The sequence below is a fragment of the Sturnira hondurensis genome, unplaced genomic scaffold (genome assembly GCF_014824575.4).
Source record: "Sturnira hondurensis isolate 20B ecotype Veracruz unplaced genomic scaffold, ASM1482457v3 Scaffold0000167, whole genome shotgun sequence".
NCBI lineage: Eukaryota > Metazoa > Chordata > Mammalia > Chiroptera > Phyllostomidae > Sturnira > Sturnira hondurensis.
The window spans coordinates 6,697,421-6,718,695 of NW_028072798.1; the positions used below are offsets into that span (position 1 = coordinate 6,697,421).

Here is a 21,275-nt window from a genome sequence, read left to right on the forward strand (position 1 = left end):
ATTCCTGCAGGAGGCGCCGCTGATGCGTCTGGGCACCAGGCAGCCACTGGCTCCGGGGAAGGGGTGCCGGGCCCGCGCTGCTCAGCACAGGGTGCATGGAGGGGGCCAGCACCCGACACAGGGATGGCGGCCTCATCCTTGTCTTCGATTCTATCATCTAGGCCTGAAATTGTTCCTTCTGAGCACTTTTACAAACAGGCATGTCTGCACTTGTGGGCGTTTCTCTTACAAGCCTTTACATTTCCCCCACAGTAAAACTGACACACACAACTGTTTCCTTCTCTTAATAAAGCGATTCTCAATGAGCAACCACATTATATATATATATATTTTAATGACAAAATGGTGTCAACTCTGTGCAACACGTGACTACAAAGAACTGAAGACCACTGGGTGACATCTATGAGAAGGAGTACTAGACACAGGATTACTTACAAAAGAAGCAACTTTCAGTAGAAAACTAAACATTTCCCTTGGGAAAAAATTTCATATTTTATTGTTAAACTGGGTTAAAGGACTAGATTTTCTATTAATGTGGCAGAACAGGATCAGAAACGCTCCCCAAGACACCTTAATAGCACGGGGACGCGACACTTTCAATGGCTTGAAGGTGGCATTTGTGACCTCCTGGTATTTTCTCTCTTCAAAGAAAATGTTCAATCAAAAGACTAAAATCATACAAAGCAATTAGTATTTTCAAACTGGTGCCCAGTAACAAAAATTTTAAAACAAGACATTATTCATAGCACTAAATGACTGTTTATCGGATACTTGAAGAAGCTACATTCGGAAACGCCACGACAAAGCAGCCCGGGCGCGCCGCGGGGCCGACGCTTTACTTTCTGCAGGCCACGTATCTTTCGGTGACATTCTGCCAGTTGATCACGTTCCAAATGGCTTTCAGGTAGTCGGGTCTGACGTTTTTGTACTGCAGGTAGTAAGCGTGCTCCCAGACATCGATCCCCAGCAGCGGGATAAGACCTGTCGGAAAAAAGAAAAGAAGTAAAAACTGTACAGTTCAGGTTAGGGACTGCGTCTTCTCAACCTTTACCCTCCACATCCACAGTCGCCCTTCACAACCTCCTCATCCATTTTCTGGTCTCTTATATAAGCAGGAAATGTGCAGAAGGATGTTCCCATAAAAAGAGTCTGAACTTTACTCTGGAAGAAAATGTGACTGACACTAAAAATAACTGGAATAGACCTGAGAAAATCAATCAACTACAGTATTTTAATAGTTGCTCCTAAAATACCAACAGGTTTATTCAAGAGCCAGTTCTCAGTCGTCCTCACTGAGGGTCCCAGTAAGAGAGTGTTGTTAGTGGGGGTGAGTGAGGACCCTGCAAAGGCCCCGAGTCCTCAGGGAGGTGGTACAAAACCTGACCTGCTCCCCAAGGCTAAGGTCTGGGGAACAAAAGTGTTCCCCAGACAATAACGGAAAAAACAAGCTAACAAGGACAACTGGGGAGGCCTGAAGAACGAGACACACAGGAGGTGTGGCTGGGTCCCCCCCCCAAAATCTCCGCCTCCCCAGGCAGGCGCCCACACAGGTGCACCCAACTCGCGGCAGCGCTCAGGGCTCACAAAGTGTGTGCTGCTTTTACAAATTCTGTGGCATCTCCTGCTCCCAAAAGAGCTGTTCAGGTTCTAGAAAAATCTGAGCAGGTCCCGGGAAAAGTCACGTGTGTACAAGTAGAAAAGGCAGCTGCCTTTCAACATGTCGCTTCAGCTTCTTTACATCAAAGGCCACGGCTCCTGCCAACTGCCGGATGATTGATGATTCTTCTTCCTAAAGAGCTTCTAATTCAACCTGGCTCAACACACAAAAGGGATGCGTGAGCCCTGACTGGCGCTTCCAGGCCAGACAGCGTCAGACTCGGGAAGGCTCCTCCGGGTGTGGCCATGAGTGCTCGGCGCGGAGAGCAAGATCGGGGTCTGAGGACGGAGCCCCCCTCGCTCTCACTGTTTGCCTCGCTCTAGCCTTTTCTCTTTGCTGCGTTAGTGAGCTGGTCTGAACCCCCCGTCAAATACGCGGTTTACGTTTAAGACATTTTTATCACTGTCTCTAAAGTTACATGTGTTTATTTTTGATAAGATTTAAGATTTCAAAGCAATGAGAACTTTTTAAGCACTCTGGCTCACACAGACTCTGGGGCGCATCTGTGAAGATTCGCTCAAACACGTGTGCACTCCTCACGGGCTCGAGCCCTGCCGGGGTTGCGTGTTTCAAGTGAAGTGAGCCGCCCCCCGATGCACATGTGACACTTTTGCAGTCTGACCTGTCGTTCCTTGCAGCGGGTCCTGGTTAGGACAAGCAGCAATCTGCAAGCGTCCTCGCTCCTTATTGAAACCAAGCCAGCCCCAGCCTGAGCCTTGAACACCAGCAGAGACAGCAGTCAACTTCTCCTTAAATTTGGCGAAGGAACCGAAGTCACGGATGATGGCTTCCAGCAACTCCCCTATTCAAGAGAAGAAGAAAAAACAAAGAACCCCCACAAATGAACAGAAGGCAACAATTACAGTATTTTATGATGTATGTGAAAGTGCTCCCATCAGACGACGCCACGCAGAAGACACAACAGGACCCGTGAGCTCCGCCTGAGTTACCCTGTCCTGAGACCGGGGTCCCGGGCTCTCCGTTTTAGCTCGCACGTCCGTCACCGAAGCCCAGCGAGCAGCTGCTTCACTCTCTGCGCCACGGCCACCGGGAAGCAAGAAGAGTTTCCGTTTATCTTCCCACTCGTTAGACGTTTTACTTGGACTTTTCTACCCCATCTCCTCTCTCACGATCTGGCAACAAAACGTCATAGCTGGTGTCTGGCTCTTCTGCAAGGCAGCCGAGATCTTTCCCAGCTCAGTGACGTCAGGTCAAAGGGTGATTTTCTCCATCACCAAACTAAGGCTACACTTTAAGGGCCAGAGCCCTTCTATTCTGTAGCAATATAGGGTATAATTCTAGACTGAGCACACCAACTAAATCAACTAGGCCAGATGTTCTCTGCTCAAAGTAACCGCCCGTTACAAGCCCAAACGATGGCATACAGTGCCACAGGATGGAGAAATGACAGAGTGCCGACGCCCGCTGGTTGACGAGGAGAGTATCCGATACTCCAGTAACTCACAAACCGACAGGATTAAATCACGGTCTGAAGACCCGTCCTGCTTCCCATACTTACTCCCCCACTGGCTTTTACTTCCCAATGAAACTGCTGGGTTCAAGTGCAAAAGGCGCCTTCTGGGCACACTCAGAAAACACACACTCGCAGAAATCTGAGGTGTGTTCCAGAAGCCCAGAAACAAGGCAGGGGAGCGACAGATACGTCCCACACCTTCCCGTGGCGGGGGGGGAGCAGAGCCCCTGCACGCAGGCCGCACAGAAGTAGAGTGAACGAGGGCAGGGGCTGGACCGTCAGCTCTGCGCTCCTGCATCACCTGCAGCGAGCAGAAGTCCCACCTGGGAAACCCAACTTTCTGGGACAACTGACAGAATTCTCATCACTCAGGGGGAGCAGTAAAATAATAGCAAAAGGCACTGTTCTAAGCACCTGATGTGTAATAACTTATTTAATCCTCAAAACAGCCCTATTATCATCCCTGTATCGCACAGATGAAGAGCGTAAGGCACAGAACAAATGGTTCCGCATCTTGCCCCAGGTCCTGGAGCCAGGACGGGAAAGGTCTCTTCTGAACCCAGGTTCTCGGTCTTTCCCTAGTGGACAGTGCCATGACACCATGACACCATGTGTGTACAGTGTCCCATGACACAACGCCCTGCACGCACTCTCCATTCTGACAATGTCCCTTTGAAAGGCACAGCTCGACTGTACCCCTTGCTGCGAAGACTATGCCACGATGACACCCCGAGAGAATCAGGGTAATGTAAAAAGACCCCAGTCCCCCCCCCACCCACGGACACCAACCTGTGGGCTCCCCGCCGCCGTTGGGGCTCAGGTTTGTCCAGAAGATGGTGTGATTGATGTGGCCTCCACCGTTGAACTTCAGCGCAGACTGAAGAGAGATCTGAGTTGTGACGTCACCTGAAACATTAAAAGGCATGTACATCTTTTTAAATTCTTACTTTTTTGGCCATTCTATACACTATGTTATTCTTTGTAGAATGTCAGGTAGTTGGTTCAGTTTGTCTATAGCATCCTATAGGTCCTAAAACTCTACCATTTCAGGACTCTACACAAACAGGCCTTTGCAAAATGATCTGTCCCGGGGACTTTCGGGTGCTGAGCGGCACGGTGAACTAGAGGGGCCCAGCAGCGGGGGCAAAGCAGCAGGAAACCCGCCCCCCAGCTCCGAAGAGCTCGAGTGTCCTCCGCACAAACGTGGAAAACAGCGGGACACCAAACTGTGTGGCCCCACAGACCACGGGACACTTGCACCTCTCATTTTCTAGGGAGACAACTACTCACCGGGAACTGTCTCAATGTCACATTAACAAGAAATGCAACATAGTCAAAGCTGAACTCCTGATTTCCAACCCCAAACCTGCTCCTCCTGTGGGCTCCTCACCTCAGGAAGGGCCAGCTGTCTCCTCGAGAGGTTTTGGATGACTGGGTCATCTTCACCTCCTTTCCCTCACACCCACATCTAACCCACCGCGTGTCCACCAGCGAGGCCAGCTCTCCCTTTCACACCTACATGGGATCCAACCCCTTCTCGGGGTGCTCGGTGCAGACCAGCAGCACCCATCCCCCCGCCTCTAGCCCCCAGCATTCCTGCCACCCCAGTGCCCTGACCTCCTGCTTCCCCATCTGCTCCCGACAGTCCATTTTCAACAGAGTGGCCAGGGGACTCCTCCACACCCCGCACCGATCACTGCTCTTCTCAGTGTGAACGCCCAGTCCCTCCAATGGGCTACACACACACCACGGGAACCTCTGTAACCCCAAGCTGGCCCAGCTGCAGGCTCAGCACGCTGTCAGCTTAGGGTCCCCGCGGCTCCCTGTGTGGGACCACTCATCCCCTGAGGCAGCCTCATGATTCACTCTCTCATCTCCCCTTCGAGTTTCCGCACTGCCAACTTTACTGTGCAGGCAGTTCCCCTACTTCTTCTCCCCACACCCCCTACCATACTACATATTTACTTGCTCACCTGTCTCCCCACTAAAATAAAAGCTCCAGTGAGGACAAGGACTTTCATGCACTGCGGTGACCCAGGGCTCAATATATTCCCTTGTGTGTAGCAGGCACTCAATAAATGTTTGTTGATTGACTTGAATATATTAAATAACTGAATATATATATTGATAATTGAATACATTGAACGTAGTTTCCAAGGTAAAAAAATTCTCTGACACCTGTAGTACTTAAAACAAAATGTCACATTTGAAGACATCTTTTTCTGCCTTGCTTAACAAGTAGGCAAAATATTTTTATATGCCTTCCAGAAGCTATGGATGAAGTGAACTACCAGATAACAGTGAGAACTCCCTTGTGAAATGATTAGCAGGTGAATGATTATCATTCACAAGATAGCAAGAGACAAAGTGAAAGACGCAGAGAACCACTGAGGATGCTGCTCAGAATGTACGTAACAGAACAAGCCCTCTGCTGCTGGTCTCCGGGCGCACAGCGAGGACATGCGCAAGACACAAAACCGTTTCCTTACACAAGGCCGACCCACCACCTAGTCAGCAATTCAGACAGGAGGGGACCACATGGTATCTGAACGCACCGTTGACCTTTGAAAGTTTTTTCTAAGATGCCAGCTTTCTGCTGTTATGTTTATAAAATAACTTTCTCACAATCAGTGTCTCCCTTTATTCATTTTTCTTGAAAAGTCACCCTAAAAATAAATTTAAGTTTATTAAATTGTGTTTTAATAAGTCAACAGTAACTACAGTTTTCTAATGAAAAATAAACACACTTATTAAGAATTAGTTTAATAATTTCAATCTCTTGAGGTTTAGCTAATCGTTTTTAAATTGTAATAGCAATTTGGAGGGCTCAGGATCTGCTTTGAAGGACACTTATCTGTCGCCCTGGCCGGGTGGCTCGGTTGGAGCATCACCCCATTCACCAAAACTTCTCTGAAATTCAACTTTTCCTTTGGTTTCACTTCATTTTTTTCCCTTCTGTTTAACATAATAAAGGTTAAATAAGTCTGTTACTTACATGTGATGAGATTGATGATATAATTTTACTTCTACTCCTTCAACCCCAAATCTCAAACATGAAAAATTCAGCTCTTTAATAATTTTTAAAATACAGCTTTTTAGATTAAAGACAACTGTGCAGGTACTTAGCAATTAGTGGGCAGTACAGAATATAATGTAAAGCTTTTTTTTCCCCAGTGGCTTTCACTAAACAAGTAAATCACTGAATCGCTGTTCAATTGCACAAGCAAAGGAGAGAAACTGAGCTATTTTGAAGTTACTGAGCAGAGGTTCATAGGTGTCAGATGTCCTCAAGTAGGAAATACTTTCACAACTGGGATACCCCCAGCCTCTCTATTACCACAGCCTTCCCGCTTCTGCTGTGTCCTGAGTCACCAAAACTTCTCCCGTTGGCACAGCCTCCCCATCTGAGGTTTCTGAGTGTCAGAAAAAAAGACTCCAAAATGTGGCAACTTCCTCTTGTTTTTGTTTTGCTATTTACTTCACCCACGATCATGGCGAAATACTGCATTTCTCCACTAGGTGTCCCCAGTCAGCAATATTTCGCTGTCAAAAATTTACTCCGCCAATTTCATAGGACTGACATTCAATAAAAATACGTATATTCCAGGGGAAAAATACGTTTTTTAAACTGTAGAGCTCACGAAGCCATACCTGCTAATTACTTGGAACGCGACTGCCAATTATTTCCTCTGCAAACCACTGCTTAAACTAATAGGCTGAAAAGTGTAATCGTTTTTGCATAGACATATCAAGGCATAGTATTCCCACAAACACCTCCAGACGCAAAACACAAAATATCCACATGTTACTGGTTTTGTCAACTGGGCTCTTAAAAAAAATAGTAACTCCATATGTTTTCATTGAATTCTAAATATCAGTAAACAAATACAAGCCTGTTTCAGGCTCCCAGAAATGGATATTTTCCTTGTGGATGTCAAGAACACGTGGAGTGGATCTACCAAACGGGGGAGCATCTCCTTGTGGAAACACGCCTGGCCGTCAGCTTCCCAGAGTGGGGAGCCGGCACCTACCCTTCTGCAGTGCGTCCAGGTACTTTTCCTCGGTGACATTCAGGTTGTTCACGTAGGCCGCGTGGTGCTTGCTGTGGTGAAGCTCCATGATCTGGGCGTTGATGTGAGGCTCCAGGGCGCCATAGTCGTACGGCAGGTCGGGGAGTTTGTGCTTCTGCCTGGAGCCCAGAGACCCCAGGGCTGGCACCAGCTTCCGGCTCGTGCTGGAAAGACAAACACAGACCGAGCCGCTCACGCGCGCAGCCCGCTTCGCGCTCGCCCGTCTGCGAAGACCCGGCTGCGGGACAAGCGGCGCAGCTGGGCCTTTGCCTGGTTTGCCCGCTGTCTCGCCCGCCACCTTCTTTGAAGCCACCTTCTCTAAACTAACGCTGCTGTCCTACGCCTCGGCAGCACCTGGATGCGCTCAATGCACACCTGCCTTTATGCAAGGCCGCCCGCCGCGCCCCGCCACACCTGGGCCCAGAAGGTGCCCTAGACCCTGCCGGGACCCAGCCCGGCAGCTGCAAAGCGCCTAAGGAGAGAGACGACCGCGGAGGGGACAACGCGCAGTCCCGCCGAGGCCCCCCGCCACCCCGGCCCTTCGCCCTTGGGGCAAGAGCCGTTTTCCCGCTGCGCGGCGCAGCCGGGCTCCTAACCTGTACGCTGCGCGGGACAACATGGTGACGCCGACAACAGACCTCTCCGAGTCCGAGCCGCCGCACCGCGCTGACCGCTCGGAGTGAACCGGCGACCCGCGCTGCGCCGCAAGGGCACTGCCGGCCGCCGAAGGCTCCGCCCCCTGCTCGCCGCTCCCACTAAGGGGGGGTGCTGCCCGGGGGGCTATCCCGCCCCCACCCAGCCCGCGCCCTGGGCCCTGGGGCATGAGAAGGAGGGTCGCAGAAACCATCTCCAGTGGGAGGCGGAGCCGCGGTGCCCATCTGCCATGCTTCTCTACGTGCCACCAGGGGAAGGCCGCTATTTCCCCCCCCGTGTCAGATGGTACGGTCCGCAGCTCCCCCTGCGTCGGAACCGCCCTGCGGGTCCTGGAAGAGGAGACGGGATAGTGGGGTCTGCAAGTTAGTCCCCGCCCCTTCCCTGGTGTCCGAGCTGGGGCAGCCCCGTGGTCAAGTGACTTTCCCGAAGGAGAGACACCTGTCTCTTTCCCTGAACTGCGTTGGCGCGATCTGGCGCGTTGGTGAGGAGGGTGGGTCCAGGTTGCTGGGAAGTTGTAGGGCCATTGCGCTCCCCGCCCCCTACACCCCGCCAACCAGTGCCATGAATGGCCTCTTTCCGAGAAAAGTGACCTTGGGACCTCCTGCAGGCCTGAGCCAGGCGGAGGGCGGTTACTGAACACCTAAGAGGCCAGGGACTGCGTGCAGGGTTTCCAGACGTTTATCTCTAGCTCACCTGGAGGAAAGGTACCATCCACTCCAACCTACAGCTAAAGAGTTCACCGAGGTTAAGCAGGTTGTACCTGTCACACAGTAAAAGAGTCAAGATTAGAACTCGATATTCACACTTTCTTGAGTACTAAGACCTACCAGTCAAGTCTTGAGTATTTGTTAGGTGTGACTTAACCGCTGGGAAAATATAAAGAAATACAGCAGAGGATTCTTTCTTATAGTGCCTTATTTATAGTCTAATAAGCGGTATCAAATGCTTTCTCAACAATTTAAAAAAAATCCTGAGTTGTGTGAGCCCTCCCCATATAGAAGTCAGGACAGCTTTAACCCTGTTATCCGCCTGAGTTGGGCCCTTATTGAATGGAATAACATAAAAGGAAATAGATAGTAGGTGCTTAATAAAGAATTTCCCCTCCGGACAAGATAGCGGAAGAGGTGGGCGACGCGAGGGAGGTGCTGGAGCGACTGCTTTCTCGCTACGATCTCGCCACCTTGAATGTTACCAAATTGCTGCCACTTTCACTCGAAGTTATCACCAGACAAGCCACAATGAACATAGATACAATTTGGTCTTGTAGCTGATGCGGAATCCGGTTGTGAAAGCTATTTTTGAAGGTCACACTGTCCAAGTCAAAAATGAACTAGAAAGAAATACTACAATCAAGCTCGGATATGCTCATGGGAAGGTTTATAAACTTGATGACTCAGGTTGTCCTCAGCCGAATGTTACAGATCCTGTGGAAGTAACCGGATGAGTTTCCTACAGACAGCGCAGGGACCAAAGGGGACTGCAGGTTAGCCAGGCACGTTTCCCTTGTCCATTGCCCTGGCCAGGATACTTTGATGGCTGCTGTGCTGAACCCGGCAGCAGGTGAATGTGGCTCTTCGACTGATAGCTGGTCATGAGTCTTGTCCTCAGCCCCTGAACACCTGGCTGCTATAGAAATTGTGAATCTAACATATATTTTGATTCTAGGAAATAAAACTGATTTGGTAAAAGAAAGCTTTTACCTGATTTGGTAAAAGCCCGGCCAAAGACCAGTGTGGACACACCCTTGCCCTTGTATACAAGGTGCAGTAGCAGAAGGAGCACCTGTTTTCCTATTTCTGCTCATCTGAACCACAATATTGAAATACTTGTTATTAGGTCCTTTGACATCAACAAACCTTAAGCTGATTTTAGGGGAGTGTAGCTGGTCGGTGGCAGTATTCTAAAAGGTGTCAAAGGTGGGCCAGGGGGTAGAGGTCAGGCCTGGTATTTAACCTCTCATGCTTAAAACAGGGTCTACAATAACTGCATAAATTGGCGTAATGTGGGATTGAATCCACCAGAAATTGAGCATTCCCAAATAATGTCTAACGCTTATATCACGGAAGGATTGAAATGAAACCTCGCTACAACTAGCTTCTGCTATAGCACGCATACCACCGAACCTGCTTGAAATAAACTTTTTCTTCTTATTTTCTTCATTCATCTTTGGGTAGCTGTGGGCTTGAAGGATTGTTATACTACTAAAAACTGGAAGACACAAATTCCTGAAGACCAGCTTCCCTTTGCCTCATATTTTATGTTGCTTTATCTCCACAATTTTGAGAGAAAAGAAATTAATTGGCTCAAATAAAACTATCCTTTAGAGCATGAAAAAAACACACAAGAATTTCACTTGTTTTCTTCCACCTCTTGCACAACCCTCTAAGAGTGATGACTAGGTCTGGATGAGGGAATAGCAAGGGGAACTACCCAGAGTGATTTCCCAGCAAGTGGGCTAGGGCTTGCCGGTAGTGAAAAATGCAACCCAGGGGTGTGTTTGTCTGAAGGAGGAAATCTGGGTTGAAAGCAGATTATGGATGTTCTTAAAACAAACATATGATTGGTAACAGGAAATCGAGAAGCATTTTAGCTGAACACATCAAAAGTAGTTTTTCAGGCAAAATAGGGCAGCATTGATATCACAAAGGTCTGGCTAGTTAGGAAGCTGCTGTATGAGCCCTAGCATGAGGTACCCAGAGCCAGTTTTAGGGTATCAGCTATGAAAACTGGAAGAAAAGGGATTCTGAAGGATGGAACAACAATTCAGTGACAGATCAGTCACTAATAAAAGGGCTTAATCTAGCTGTGGCTGGTGTGGCTCAGTGGATTGAGTGCCAGCCTGCCAAACCAAAGGGTCACCAGTTCGATTCCCAGTCAGGGCACGTGCCTGGGTTGGAGACCAGGTCCCTAGTACAGGGGGTGTGAGAGGCAACCACACTTTGATGATTCTCTTCCACTCCTTCCTCCCTTCCCCTCTCTCTAAAAATAAATACATAAATATATTTTAAAAAATAAAAGGGCTTGATCTAGTGAGAATAATAAACGCATCACTATCAGGAGACTACCCAGTCAGAAAGCAGTGATGTGCTTGTTTGTACAGATAATGAGACTTAAATTGGCCCCCAGGACAAGCCTTTTTTAATTTGCTTTTTTACTTAAGTGTAGTTGATATAGAATCTTATATTGATTATATTGGTTTCAGGTGTACAATATAGTGACTGACATTTTTATAACTAACAATGTGATCCCCCCACTAATTCCAGCAATCACCTGTCACTGTGTAAACTTGTGGGGGAGCTTTGCCTGCAGAGCCCCCCACCTTCTGCCACAGGTGAGAATAAGTCTACCAAAACATGGTCTGCTTGGGGAGGAAAGGAGGCTGATCTCTCAAATAAGAAGAGCCAAGAGCCTTTTCCTCAATGGGCTTTTACTGGGTTCGTTTGCATAGGAATACAGGGCGCATACATAAAGCTCAACAATCATTGTCAGGCAGTAAAGATAAGGAATAGATAACATTCGAAGAACTCTGAGGGCTTATTCTGAGTTAGGGTCAGTTAGCTAAAGGGCTACAAAACTTTGGGAAACAAACTCATTTCATGCTTGGATCCTTATCAAAAAATAGAGGGCATTCTTAGCAAAGCAGGTTTCACAGAATTTTATGTATCCTTTCTTAGGCCTCATCACCCCAAGGAACCTGCCCTTTCCAGCACAGGGCTGCACCGCCCTCTGTCATTGTTTCAGGCTTTAGTCAGGCAGGGGAAGTAAGGCAGCCAAGAGGGAATGAGGACTCAGGCTATGTCAAAGCCAAAGGGCGAGGGTCATCACCCCCTTTTTCTATAGCCCCCCAAGTCCTTCCCTGAGGGCCCCTTCATGACCATGCCTGTCTTAGGTTGTCCCTCCCTTGAGGAATCTTGCATGTTGTTGGCTAACTGGTCATCTGCCTGGGGCCAAGTAGGATGAAGTAAAGGGGGCAGAGGCGGCACCCTTGCCAGGGAGATAAGCTTTGTCTTTCTAGTGATTTATGATCCCAAGGTCTCTTACTCAGCATTAGCCCTGGGGGTTATAGCTTCTGAAACCAGGCAGGGCAGTTCCTAACATAAATTATAACAATATTATTGACTATATTCCCCTTCCGCTTTTGCATTTCCTTTGCAGGGGAGAAGGAATGCACAGACTGGTTGTTCTGATTTACTCAGGCATTGGGTAAAATGTGGTGAGACCAGAATGGGGTAAAGGAGTCGCAGATACATAATATGAGTGAAGTGAGATGGGATACAAACTGTGAAGGGGATGAAGTACAGCGGGCACAGGATAAGATCAAAAGTTTAGATGTACCTTGCTGTGTTAAACTATTGTTCAAATGAGAATGAGAGAGAGTGAGCTGGTAAAAATATAAGAAAAGAAATTGGAGATAATAATCACCAGGTATAAAATACCAAGTACCTCTAGAAGGAGAGTGGGGAATGCTGTTGAGGTGGAATAGAAATACAATGTATTTTTCCTATTACAGTTGACACTCAATGCTAGATTAGTTGTAGGTGTATAGCATAGTGGTTAGGTATTTACATAATTTAAGAAGTGACCCCCTGGATAGGTCTAGCACCCCACCTGGCACCATATGTGGTTATTACAAAGGACATGGCCTTTTGAGCAAGCAACAAAGACTGGGACACAGTGAGGTGACAGTGCTGGTCAAGCAGGAGTGTCTCTAATATAATGTCTGTCATCAGCTACACCATCCCAGAAGGACAATGACAACTCTCAATCTGAGATTGAGACCAAGGGTTTGGGGTTATAAGAGGTAACGAGAAGAAAGTTTCTCTTTTTTTAAATTTTTATTTATTGATTTTAGAGAGAGGGGGGAGGGGGAACATTAACTTGTTCTACTTATGATATGTACTCTTTGGCTGGTTGTTATATGTGCCCCGACTGGGAATCGAACCCACAACCTTGGTGTATCAGGACCATGTTCTAACCCAGTGGTCCCCAACCTTGTTGGCACCAGGGACGGGTCCATGGAAGACAATTTTTCCACAGATCAGGGTTGGAGGGTGGTTTGGGGATCATTCAAGCACATTACATTCAAGCTCACCTCCCGCTGTGTGGCCTGGTTCCTGACAGGCCGGACTGGTACCGGTCCACGGCCCGGGAGGTTGAGGACCCCTGCTCTAACTGGCTAAGCTCCCCAGCCAGGGTGAAGAGAAAGCTTCTTCCATTCTTCGTCTACCACGCCCAACACACGGGCCTCTTTCCTTTCTGCGTGGCAACTGCAAGCAGTACCCATTCAACGCAATTAGCCCAAGGAGTCAGACAGAGAACAGTTGACCGGGTCCGTCCCAGGCTCCTTCAGCCAGCTCAGGGCGCCCTCTGCTGCATCAGGTGGGTGTGGATTTCCGTTGAATAAACCTGAAGACCACTGGCTGGAGGAGGCAAATGTGGGTTGAGGCGAAATCACTGTGAGCTTGTTATCAACGGCATTCACATCGAGTGACGGAGCACCAGCCAGTTGTCCCCAGTGCCTCTGCCTTGGGGAGTGTCTGCCCTCCTGTAAAGAGCGCTGGAGTCCATAGTCCAGCGTGGGGGCGACTTTCCTCAAAAGTCCCCCCAGCCGCCGCGGATGAGAGTAATCATGACTGAGAGATGATGTGATCTGCTTGGGGAGAAGTGGCCATTTTCCCAGAGGAAAAAGGCCGTGAGCAGTGGCCAGTTTCTCAGGAGAAAAGGGAGTTGAGCTCCCTTCTCTAGGAGCTTTTATTGGGTTCTAATGCACAGGAATACAGGGCGGCAAGGATCAAACAGTAGATAACATTTCAAAGAAGTTTGAGGGTTTAGTAGGGGTCAGAGTCTGTCAGGAACAGAGTTTTAGGGTCTCCTGCTCGAACCCTTAACATATGAATAAGAGCACTCTTAGCAAAGCAGATTTCACAGGTTTATCAGGAAGCCTTTGTGATGCCAGATTTTCCTCCAGGACATGCTCTAGCAAGGCAAGGAGCTGCACCTCTCCCCAACAGGTATTCAGGCTTAAGGGGATTAGAGCCAGGAAGCACTTCTCCCAGAGAACATGGGGACTCGGGCTTTGTCAAAGCTGGGGGGCGAGAGTCCATTACTCCCTCTTTGTCACTGTGCCCCAAGGATCCTGTCACTCAAGAAGTGGTGTCTGCGAGAGCTGACAGGAAGGCCTGAAGCTACCCAAAGACTGGAGTCTGGGGTCAAAGGCCACAACCTAGAGAGCAGGATTTTTCAACTTCAGCGCTGCTGGCATTTTGGACCAGCTGACTCTATTTCAGGGGCTGTCCTGTGTAGGGTGGGGCATTTATGCACGTCCCAAGCCCCTACCTGCCAGATGTTAGCAGCATTCACCACCACCAGTTTCGACAACCAGAAATGCCTCCAGCGTGACCAGATGTCCCCTGGGAGCCCAAATCCTGCCCCCCACCCCCGCCAATTGAGAACCACTGTCATAGAGGTAAAACTATCACAGAAATGAGCAGCAGGCCCTGGCTGGTGTAGTTCAGTGGACTGAGCACAGGCCTGCGAACCAGAGGATCGTGGTTCAATTCCCAGTCAGGGCACATGCCTGGGTTGCAGGCCAGTTCCCTGAAGGCCAACTCCCAGCAGGAGATGCATGAAAGGCAACCATACATTGATGTTTCTCTCCCTCTCCCCTTCCCCTCTAAAGATAAATAAATAAAATCTTTAAAAAAAAACAATTTAAAGAGGTAAGGTCAGGAAGCCAAAACATAGCTATTAGATAAGTTGACTTCCCTAATTTAAAAAAAAAAAAAAAACAAAGAAATGAGGAGCAGGAGCGGGGACCAAGAAGGGAGCAGAGGAAGATGAGAGACGCCTGGCTGCACCCCGAGGTGCTGGGCAGGTGATGTGTGCGGCAGGTGAGGCACGGGGTTTGATGGTGCTTCAGCTCCTCCATGTTCAAGTCCACTTGACCTCTACACAGTCTGGGCCTGAAGCTTGGTCTGATGGGCTAGTGATCAGTAGGCAGACAAAGAACTTCTAAGAAAGAATAAAGAAGTTCTTAGTATCTGTTATGAAGAAAACAGTTAGCAAAGACCAATAAATTAGAGGCAAGTGAGGCTGAATGATGACAACAAGCTGGGAAAGAGTCATGTCCCCACGCAAAACGGAAACCATGGGTACGCGGTCACGCATGCATTTCTGATCAAAGGTAGATGCAGTTGTGAACAAGTACAAATGCCACCTGACAGGCGGTATGCAAATGGCTGTGCGCAAAATGTCGGGGTATCGGGCAAAGGGGGAAATGGGAGAGGGAACCAGCTCCCCTACTGCTGGAGATCAACAGGGTAGCAACCACACACGACAACAACAGTAACAGTTCTTTCTTACCAAATACCTACATGCAAGAATCTGTACCAGTTGGTTTTGTTTAATCCTCATGGTTCACCAAACTTTACAGGTATAAAGAACTTGAGAAAAGAGGAAGTGTTGCCCTGGCTGGCGTAGCTCAGTGGATTGAGCGCTGGCCTGTGAACCAGAGGATCGAGGTTCAATTCCCAGTCAGGGCACATGCCGGTTCCCTACAGGCCAACTCCCAGCAGGGGACGCACGAAAGGCAACCATACATTGATGTTTCTCTCCCTCTCTCCTTCCCCTCTAAAGATAAATAAATAAAATCTTAAAAAAAAAAAGAGGAAGTGTTTTCCCAAAGGCCCTGAACTAGAAACAAGTAACACCTAGGTCAGCTTGACCCCCAGGGCCCATGCTTCTCCACGCTACCATGCTGTTCCAGGCAGGGTAAAGGCAGGGGTGAGCAAAAGTCGGTTTACAGTTATGAGTGTACGAAACACAGGATTTATTCTTGTATTATTATTTATTGTACCATTTCCCATACAAACAAGTGTAAACACTCTTATGCCCACGCCTGTATAATAGCTTTGTGATACAGAGTTGGCGTCAACAGCTTTCCGGGTGAGCAGACGTCCTCTGGTTCCTCTGGGGAGCGGCCTGACAGGTCTGACAGACCGCCACCGCGCCGCCGCAGTGACCGGGGCTAAGGCACTCACTGCTGCCTGCCACCAACAGTCGAGTCACATGCTTACCAAGCATCAGGCGTGTTTGCTCCCCAAACACTTAGGCCTAGTTTTACTTACTTCCCAGTTATCGAAATTACGTGATTTCATTAAATGCTACGTAAACTGATAAAAAATGAGTCTGAAAAGGAAAAAGTTATTTTAATGAGTCTGAAAAGTAAGTGGAATGCCCTGTAAAGACTCCATAAAGGTGAGCCACTGAAAACAATCACTGTTCAATTAGACATGGGCAAAAGAAATACGTATGAGTGGGCAAGTAGTGAAAAAGCTAAAGGATCAGCCCTGGCTGGTGCAGCTCAGTGGACTGAGCACAGGCCTGCGAAGCAAAGGGTCGCTGGTTCGATTCCCAGTCAGGGCACATGACTGGGTTGCAGGCCAGGTCCCCAGTAGGGGACATATGAGAGGCAACCAAACTGATGTTTCTCTCCCACTCTTTCTCCTTCCCTTCCCCTCTCTCTAAAAATAAATAATGTATCCTTTTTAAGCTAAAGGATCAGATTGCTTTGCAGGGGTCTTTAAGCTCCCACTCCACCTCCGAGAACTGCAGATGGAAATCACAGACAAGGCATTAGCAGGGTGGTGACGAGTAGCTTCAGTTAACTTCCTGTCTCTTCATCTGAAAAGTACTGAATGAACACGCATTCGTGTGTGTTAAGATGCATTGTTAAGGTAAATATGTGACATTTTATTCAGCCCCCAACTTTGACCACACGAACTAAAAAGACTGCGTGCCTTAGTGCTCACCGAAGGACAAATACCTCCACAGTGAGCTCTGGAAGTCGAGTTCCAAAGTCTGGTCTTTGCTGTCCCCGGAGCTCTCAGCCGTGTGAGCTCTGGGGTCCTTCGGGGTCTGAGTTCAGTGCCCACCCCCACCTCACTGTCTCTCCCTCCACCTGGGCCAGGCCACTCACCTGCACGCTGTGGCTATTCCATTCTTCTTCCTCCACCCCACCCCCACTTTTACTGAGGTATGACTGACAAATAAAATTGTAAGATAGTGAAAATAAATGTCTGGTCTTTGACGTAATGTCCATTTTTGTTAATATTCGACTTCCCATTGGCCTACTTTTCTTTTAGCTTTAGCATAACCTTTTGAAGTCCAAAGGAGAAGTTTGGTTTTCTTTTCTTAAGCACGGCAGAATCTCTCGGTTTTTGGACTGAACTCTAGAAGAGAAATTCTGGACGATGGGGTGGACTGCAAAACCCCATCATGCAAAGAGTCCATTTCGAACAACTGCCAGGCAAGTAAAAAGACAACAGCAGTCAAGCAAGATGCCCTCACGACGTGCCTGTCACAGGCCACCACCGTGAAGAGTCATCCCACACGTCCTCCCTCCTGGGGAAGGCAGAAACCTCCCCTAACAGAGGAGGGGCCAGACAAGGCAGGAAAACCAGAGACGCCAACCAGCTCCCACCTGTTCTTCCCCTGCGGGCTGCTGGCTTGCTTCAGACCTGTGACGAAGAGGGAGAAGCCTCCACTTTTTAAGTCAGAGTCTTATCACATAGGACTGGGCATCGAAGACAGAGCTGTGTCTTGACTTAAGTGATTACATGACCTTTTGTTACCTAAGAATCAGGTGACCAGCAGTGGGTCCAGGGACAAAGAAAGACAAACCCATCAGGCCAGTGCAAGACACCACGAGTGACAAGAAGGAAGTCACCTTATGACTACATCCCATGAGATGCTATTACTCAATGTAACGGGTACCCAATGTACTAACAACACTTCAATAAAATGTCTACTAGGAAAGTTCTCTCTTATTTTTGGCAGTGGAGTGGAACCCTGGCTTTCTAGCAGGACTGTGAGTTCTTTCCCCCATGAGTCACTTCAGTGGGGATTTTAGAGCTTACAACACTGTTTTCCTAGGATCACCCAGAGGTGCCCTCTAAATTTAGAAACAGTATGCAAATCCACAACTTACATTCTTCTAGACATTTTATGGCTTCCTTGTTTTTTTTTCCCTAAACATTTCTGGAAATTCTTTTTTTTTAAAGATTTTATTTATTTATTTTTAGTGAGAGGGGAAGGGAGAGAGAAAGAGAAACATCAATGTGTGGTTGCCTCTCACACGCCCCCTACTGGGGAACGAGCCCGAAACCCAGGCATGTGTCCTGACTGGGAATCGAACCAGGGACCCTTTGGTTCACAGACTGGCATTCAGTCAATTCACTGAGCCACACCAGCCAGGGCTGGAAATCCTTTTAGAAGAGCAGGGAGAGTAGCAAACACTAGCTGCTCGGAGAGTTAAACTCCTGCCTCTTTGGGGTTTACAGTCCAGCACTCGTGTTCCCTGCCTTCCTCTCCATCAGCTGGAAGATGGGAAGAGGATGAGGAAGCCTCTTCTGGGCCCAGCTGGAACGCCATCCATCCCCTCTCATGTGCCATTATCTGGAACTCGGCCACATGGCCACATTGACTGCAAGAGAAGAGGGACCCTGTAGCTCACCTCTGTGACCAGGAAGAAGAGGAAATGGGTCTGGTGAGTTGGTGAGTATTTAACAAGTCCAGTCCACACACACAAATATATATATTTTTCTATAACTGGTCATTGTTAAGATATAAATTAATATTCACAGGATACCATGAAGTGTGATGACATAGTTGTATTCATCACGCAGGGGAGGAAAATTTTTCCACTACACTTCCAAGTTCTTTTGACTGGTCTAATCGTTAAACTGACATAGATAAACTGGAGGGAAAAAACAAATTCAGTTTGTGTGTACGGGAGACTCAAGTTACAAGACTCAATGGCAAAGCAGGAACCTGAGGCTCAGCATGGGGTCAGGGCCCGGGTCTTCCAAGGAGAAGAGGGTGGTAACTCACAGAATGGGAGGAAGACAAGTTTGGCACTTAGATATTGGCCCTGCCATACAGATAGGCTTTACAGATAAAAAGTTACCTCTGATAATAGCGCTCATTCTGGGCCTGGCCCCTAGTACATTCTTTTAGGTAAGGGAGAGGTGGGCGTTTTTCTTCGGTCTGCCGGGTCTTGATTGACTTCTGCTCAGAATAACCCACAAGCCAAAGCGGCACATTTTGGGGTGGCATGTTCTGCTCTCTTTCAGTCACTTTCTGAAGAATTTAGACATGCAACACATGCACACTTCAGCTGAATGCCTAATGGCCAACTGTTATCATCAATCGTTCGTCAAAGACAAATAGCGCCACCACAGAATGAACTTTAGAAAATCAGGAATAAATCTGAAGCTTTATTCAAAATAAAGAAAATTATTCTCTTATTAAACTACTTAGTAGTTTAAATTTAAATTCATTTTAAACATGATACTAGCATGGGCCTGCGAACCACACAATCGCGGTTCCATTCCCAGTCAGGGCACATGCCTGGGTTGGGGGCCAGTTCCTGGCAGGGGACACACCAGAGGCAACCATACATTGATATTTCTCTCTCTCTCTCCTTCCTTTCCCCTCTAAAGATAAATAAATAAAATCTAGAAAAAATATTTAAAAAAACATGATACTATAATAATTTCCCAGTATGTCAGCTGCTAGATTACTACTGAGGTCATTGCTGAACCTTATGACAATGTAACCAGCTTTTCCAAAGGCCAAGGCTGAAGCCAAGCACACAGTGAATTTCAGAAAACACCAAGGTCAAAGTCATAACAGGGTTTGTCCTTTAAAAACTTAACAGATACGCCCTGGCTGGTGTAGCTCAGTGGATTGAGCGCGGGCCTGCGAACCACACCATCGCAGTTCGATTCCCAGTCAGGGCACATGCCTGGGTTGCAGGCCAGTTCCCAACAGGGGACTCACGAGAGGCAAACCTACATTGATATTTCTCTCCTTCCCTTCCTCTCTAAAGATAAATAAATAAAATCTTTTTAAAAACCTAATAGATACTTATTATTTCTTTAATGCCTTCAGGTGAGACTCCCATGCAGAACCAGCATATTTGCCTCGTGGCACTTCCCCTCCACATCTTGCTCATTCCTTGCTTTCAATGTCTGAGGCCCCTCCCAGTCCCTTCTCCAAGGGGCTGGGTCCCCATCTCTGTGGTCCTACTTGGAAAGTAACTGGCCACCACATGGCCCCACCTCTACCTGGAACCACTTTCACCTCCAGCCCCCTTGCTTTCCATGCTTTTAGGACATGGCCTTGGGCAAGTAGCCCGATTAGAGTGTTGTCCCAGTGAGCCAAGGTTGCGGGTTCCATCCAGGGTCAGGGCACAGAAATGACCAACTAATGAATGCATGACTAAGTAGAAAAACAAATGGATGTTTTTTTTCTCTCTCTCTCTTCCTTCCCCTCTCTCTCTCTTTCTAAACTTAAAATTAAAAAAAAAAAAAGACTCTGTGACCACCACCCCTTTTGGCTCCCCTCCCGCCCAGACCTCTATCTACCATTTGGCTGTCCTTTGTCTGGGCAGAAGCACAATGAAGACGTCCTGGATCACTTTGCCATTGGGAGCATTTCGTTCCCAGGAACAAAACAACCCTCCCGTGTCTAAGCTGTCTCCCACCAAGAGGAAAAGCTGGTATTCAGCTCAAGGGCCAATGGGCATAATGTAAGGATATCCCGAAAAGGAGACACTTAGGTTTATCAGTCTGATGAGATGAAACATACCTTAAGTCACATTCTCTGTGGCAGTTATACCATTATTTTGTGACAGGTTTCTAGTATTGCTTAGGTCCCTAAGGGAAGCCTGTTGTGCATGTTTAAGAGAGCAGACTCTGAAATTGGCTTATTTCATCCAAGGCGAGGTTTTACCTCTTACCTGCTGTCATGGAGCCCTCTGTGGAGACTAATAAAACAATGAGGTGGTGTGCCTGCCAAAGTGTCGGCCATCATCCCCCACCTCTCTGTCTGCACCTCTCCTTGTATTTTTTTTCTCTTCAGAAACCCACCACGAGTTTCCCCAGCAGAAACCTCAGATTTCCCTGAGTCTCCCACTGGGTGACACATCTCATACAGACTTGAACCTCTCCAGGAAGGACAAGCTTGGATTTAATCTAGGACATTCTAGCACATTCCACTTAGGCTTCATCAGTCCCTTCTCCCGACTGTATACCCCTGCTTTCCTCCCCAGTCTGGACCTGTAGCGTGGCCTTCTAAGAGCCCACACGGACTTGGCTTTGACCCAGGGCTTGGAAGTGCACACAGCATTTAGATTTTTTGCTTTTGTTCCCTCGCTAGGTGGTGCTGTTTCCCAGAGTTCTACAAAGCACTGCCTTTCCATTTGTTGAAAAGGTGTACCGAACCACTCAGATTCGGGGAGACCAGGTTGTGAGATAACCTTGCCCTGGTGTCACCCCAGTCCACCACACCCCAGATCACCGGTGCTTTGACCAGGAGTCTGTGCTGGTGAGCATGGGCATGCTGGCTGGAGAGCATG

The 21,275-nt window shown here is 48.1% G+C and overlaps 1 protein-coding gene and 1 pseudogene across 1 annotated transcript; one reads left to right on the forward strand and one right to left on the reverse strand.

Moving 5' to 3' along the window:
* Positions 1 to 319: 319 nt before the first annotated feature.
* On the reverse strand, positions 320 to 8,063 carry SOD2 (superoxide dismutase 2). Its single transcript, XM_037057742.1, has 5 exons — positions 7,798 to 8,063; positions 7,163 to 7,365; positions 3,921 to 4,037; positions 2,280 to 2,459; positions 320 to 981 (listed from the first exon to the last, which is right to left on the reverse strand). The coding sequence occupies exons 1-5, from the start codon at positions 8,046 to 8,048 to the stop codon at positions 836 to 838; spliced, it is 897 nt and encodes a 298-aa protein (XP_036913637.1). The 5' UTR covers positions 8,049 to 8,063; the 3' UTR covers positions 320 to 835.
* A 74-nt stretch (positions 8,064 to 8,137) lies between these two features.
* Positions 8,138 to 9,807, forward strand: LOC118988480 (eukaryotic translation initiation factor 2 subunit 3, Y-linked-like; annotated as a pseudogene).
* Positions 9,808 to 21,275: the final 11,468 nt, after the last annotated feature.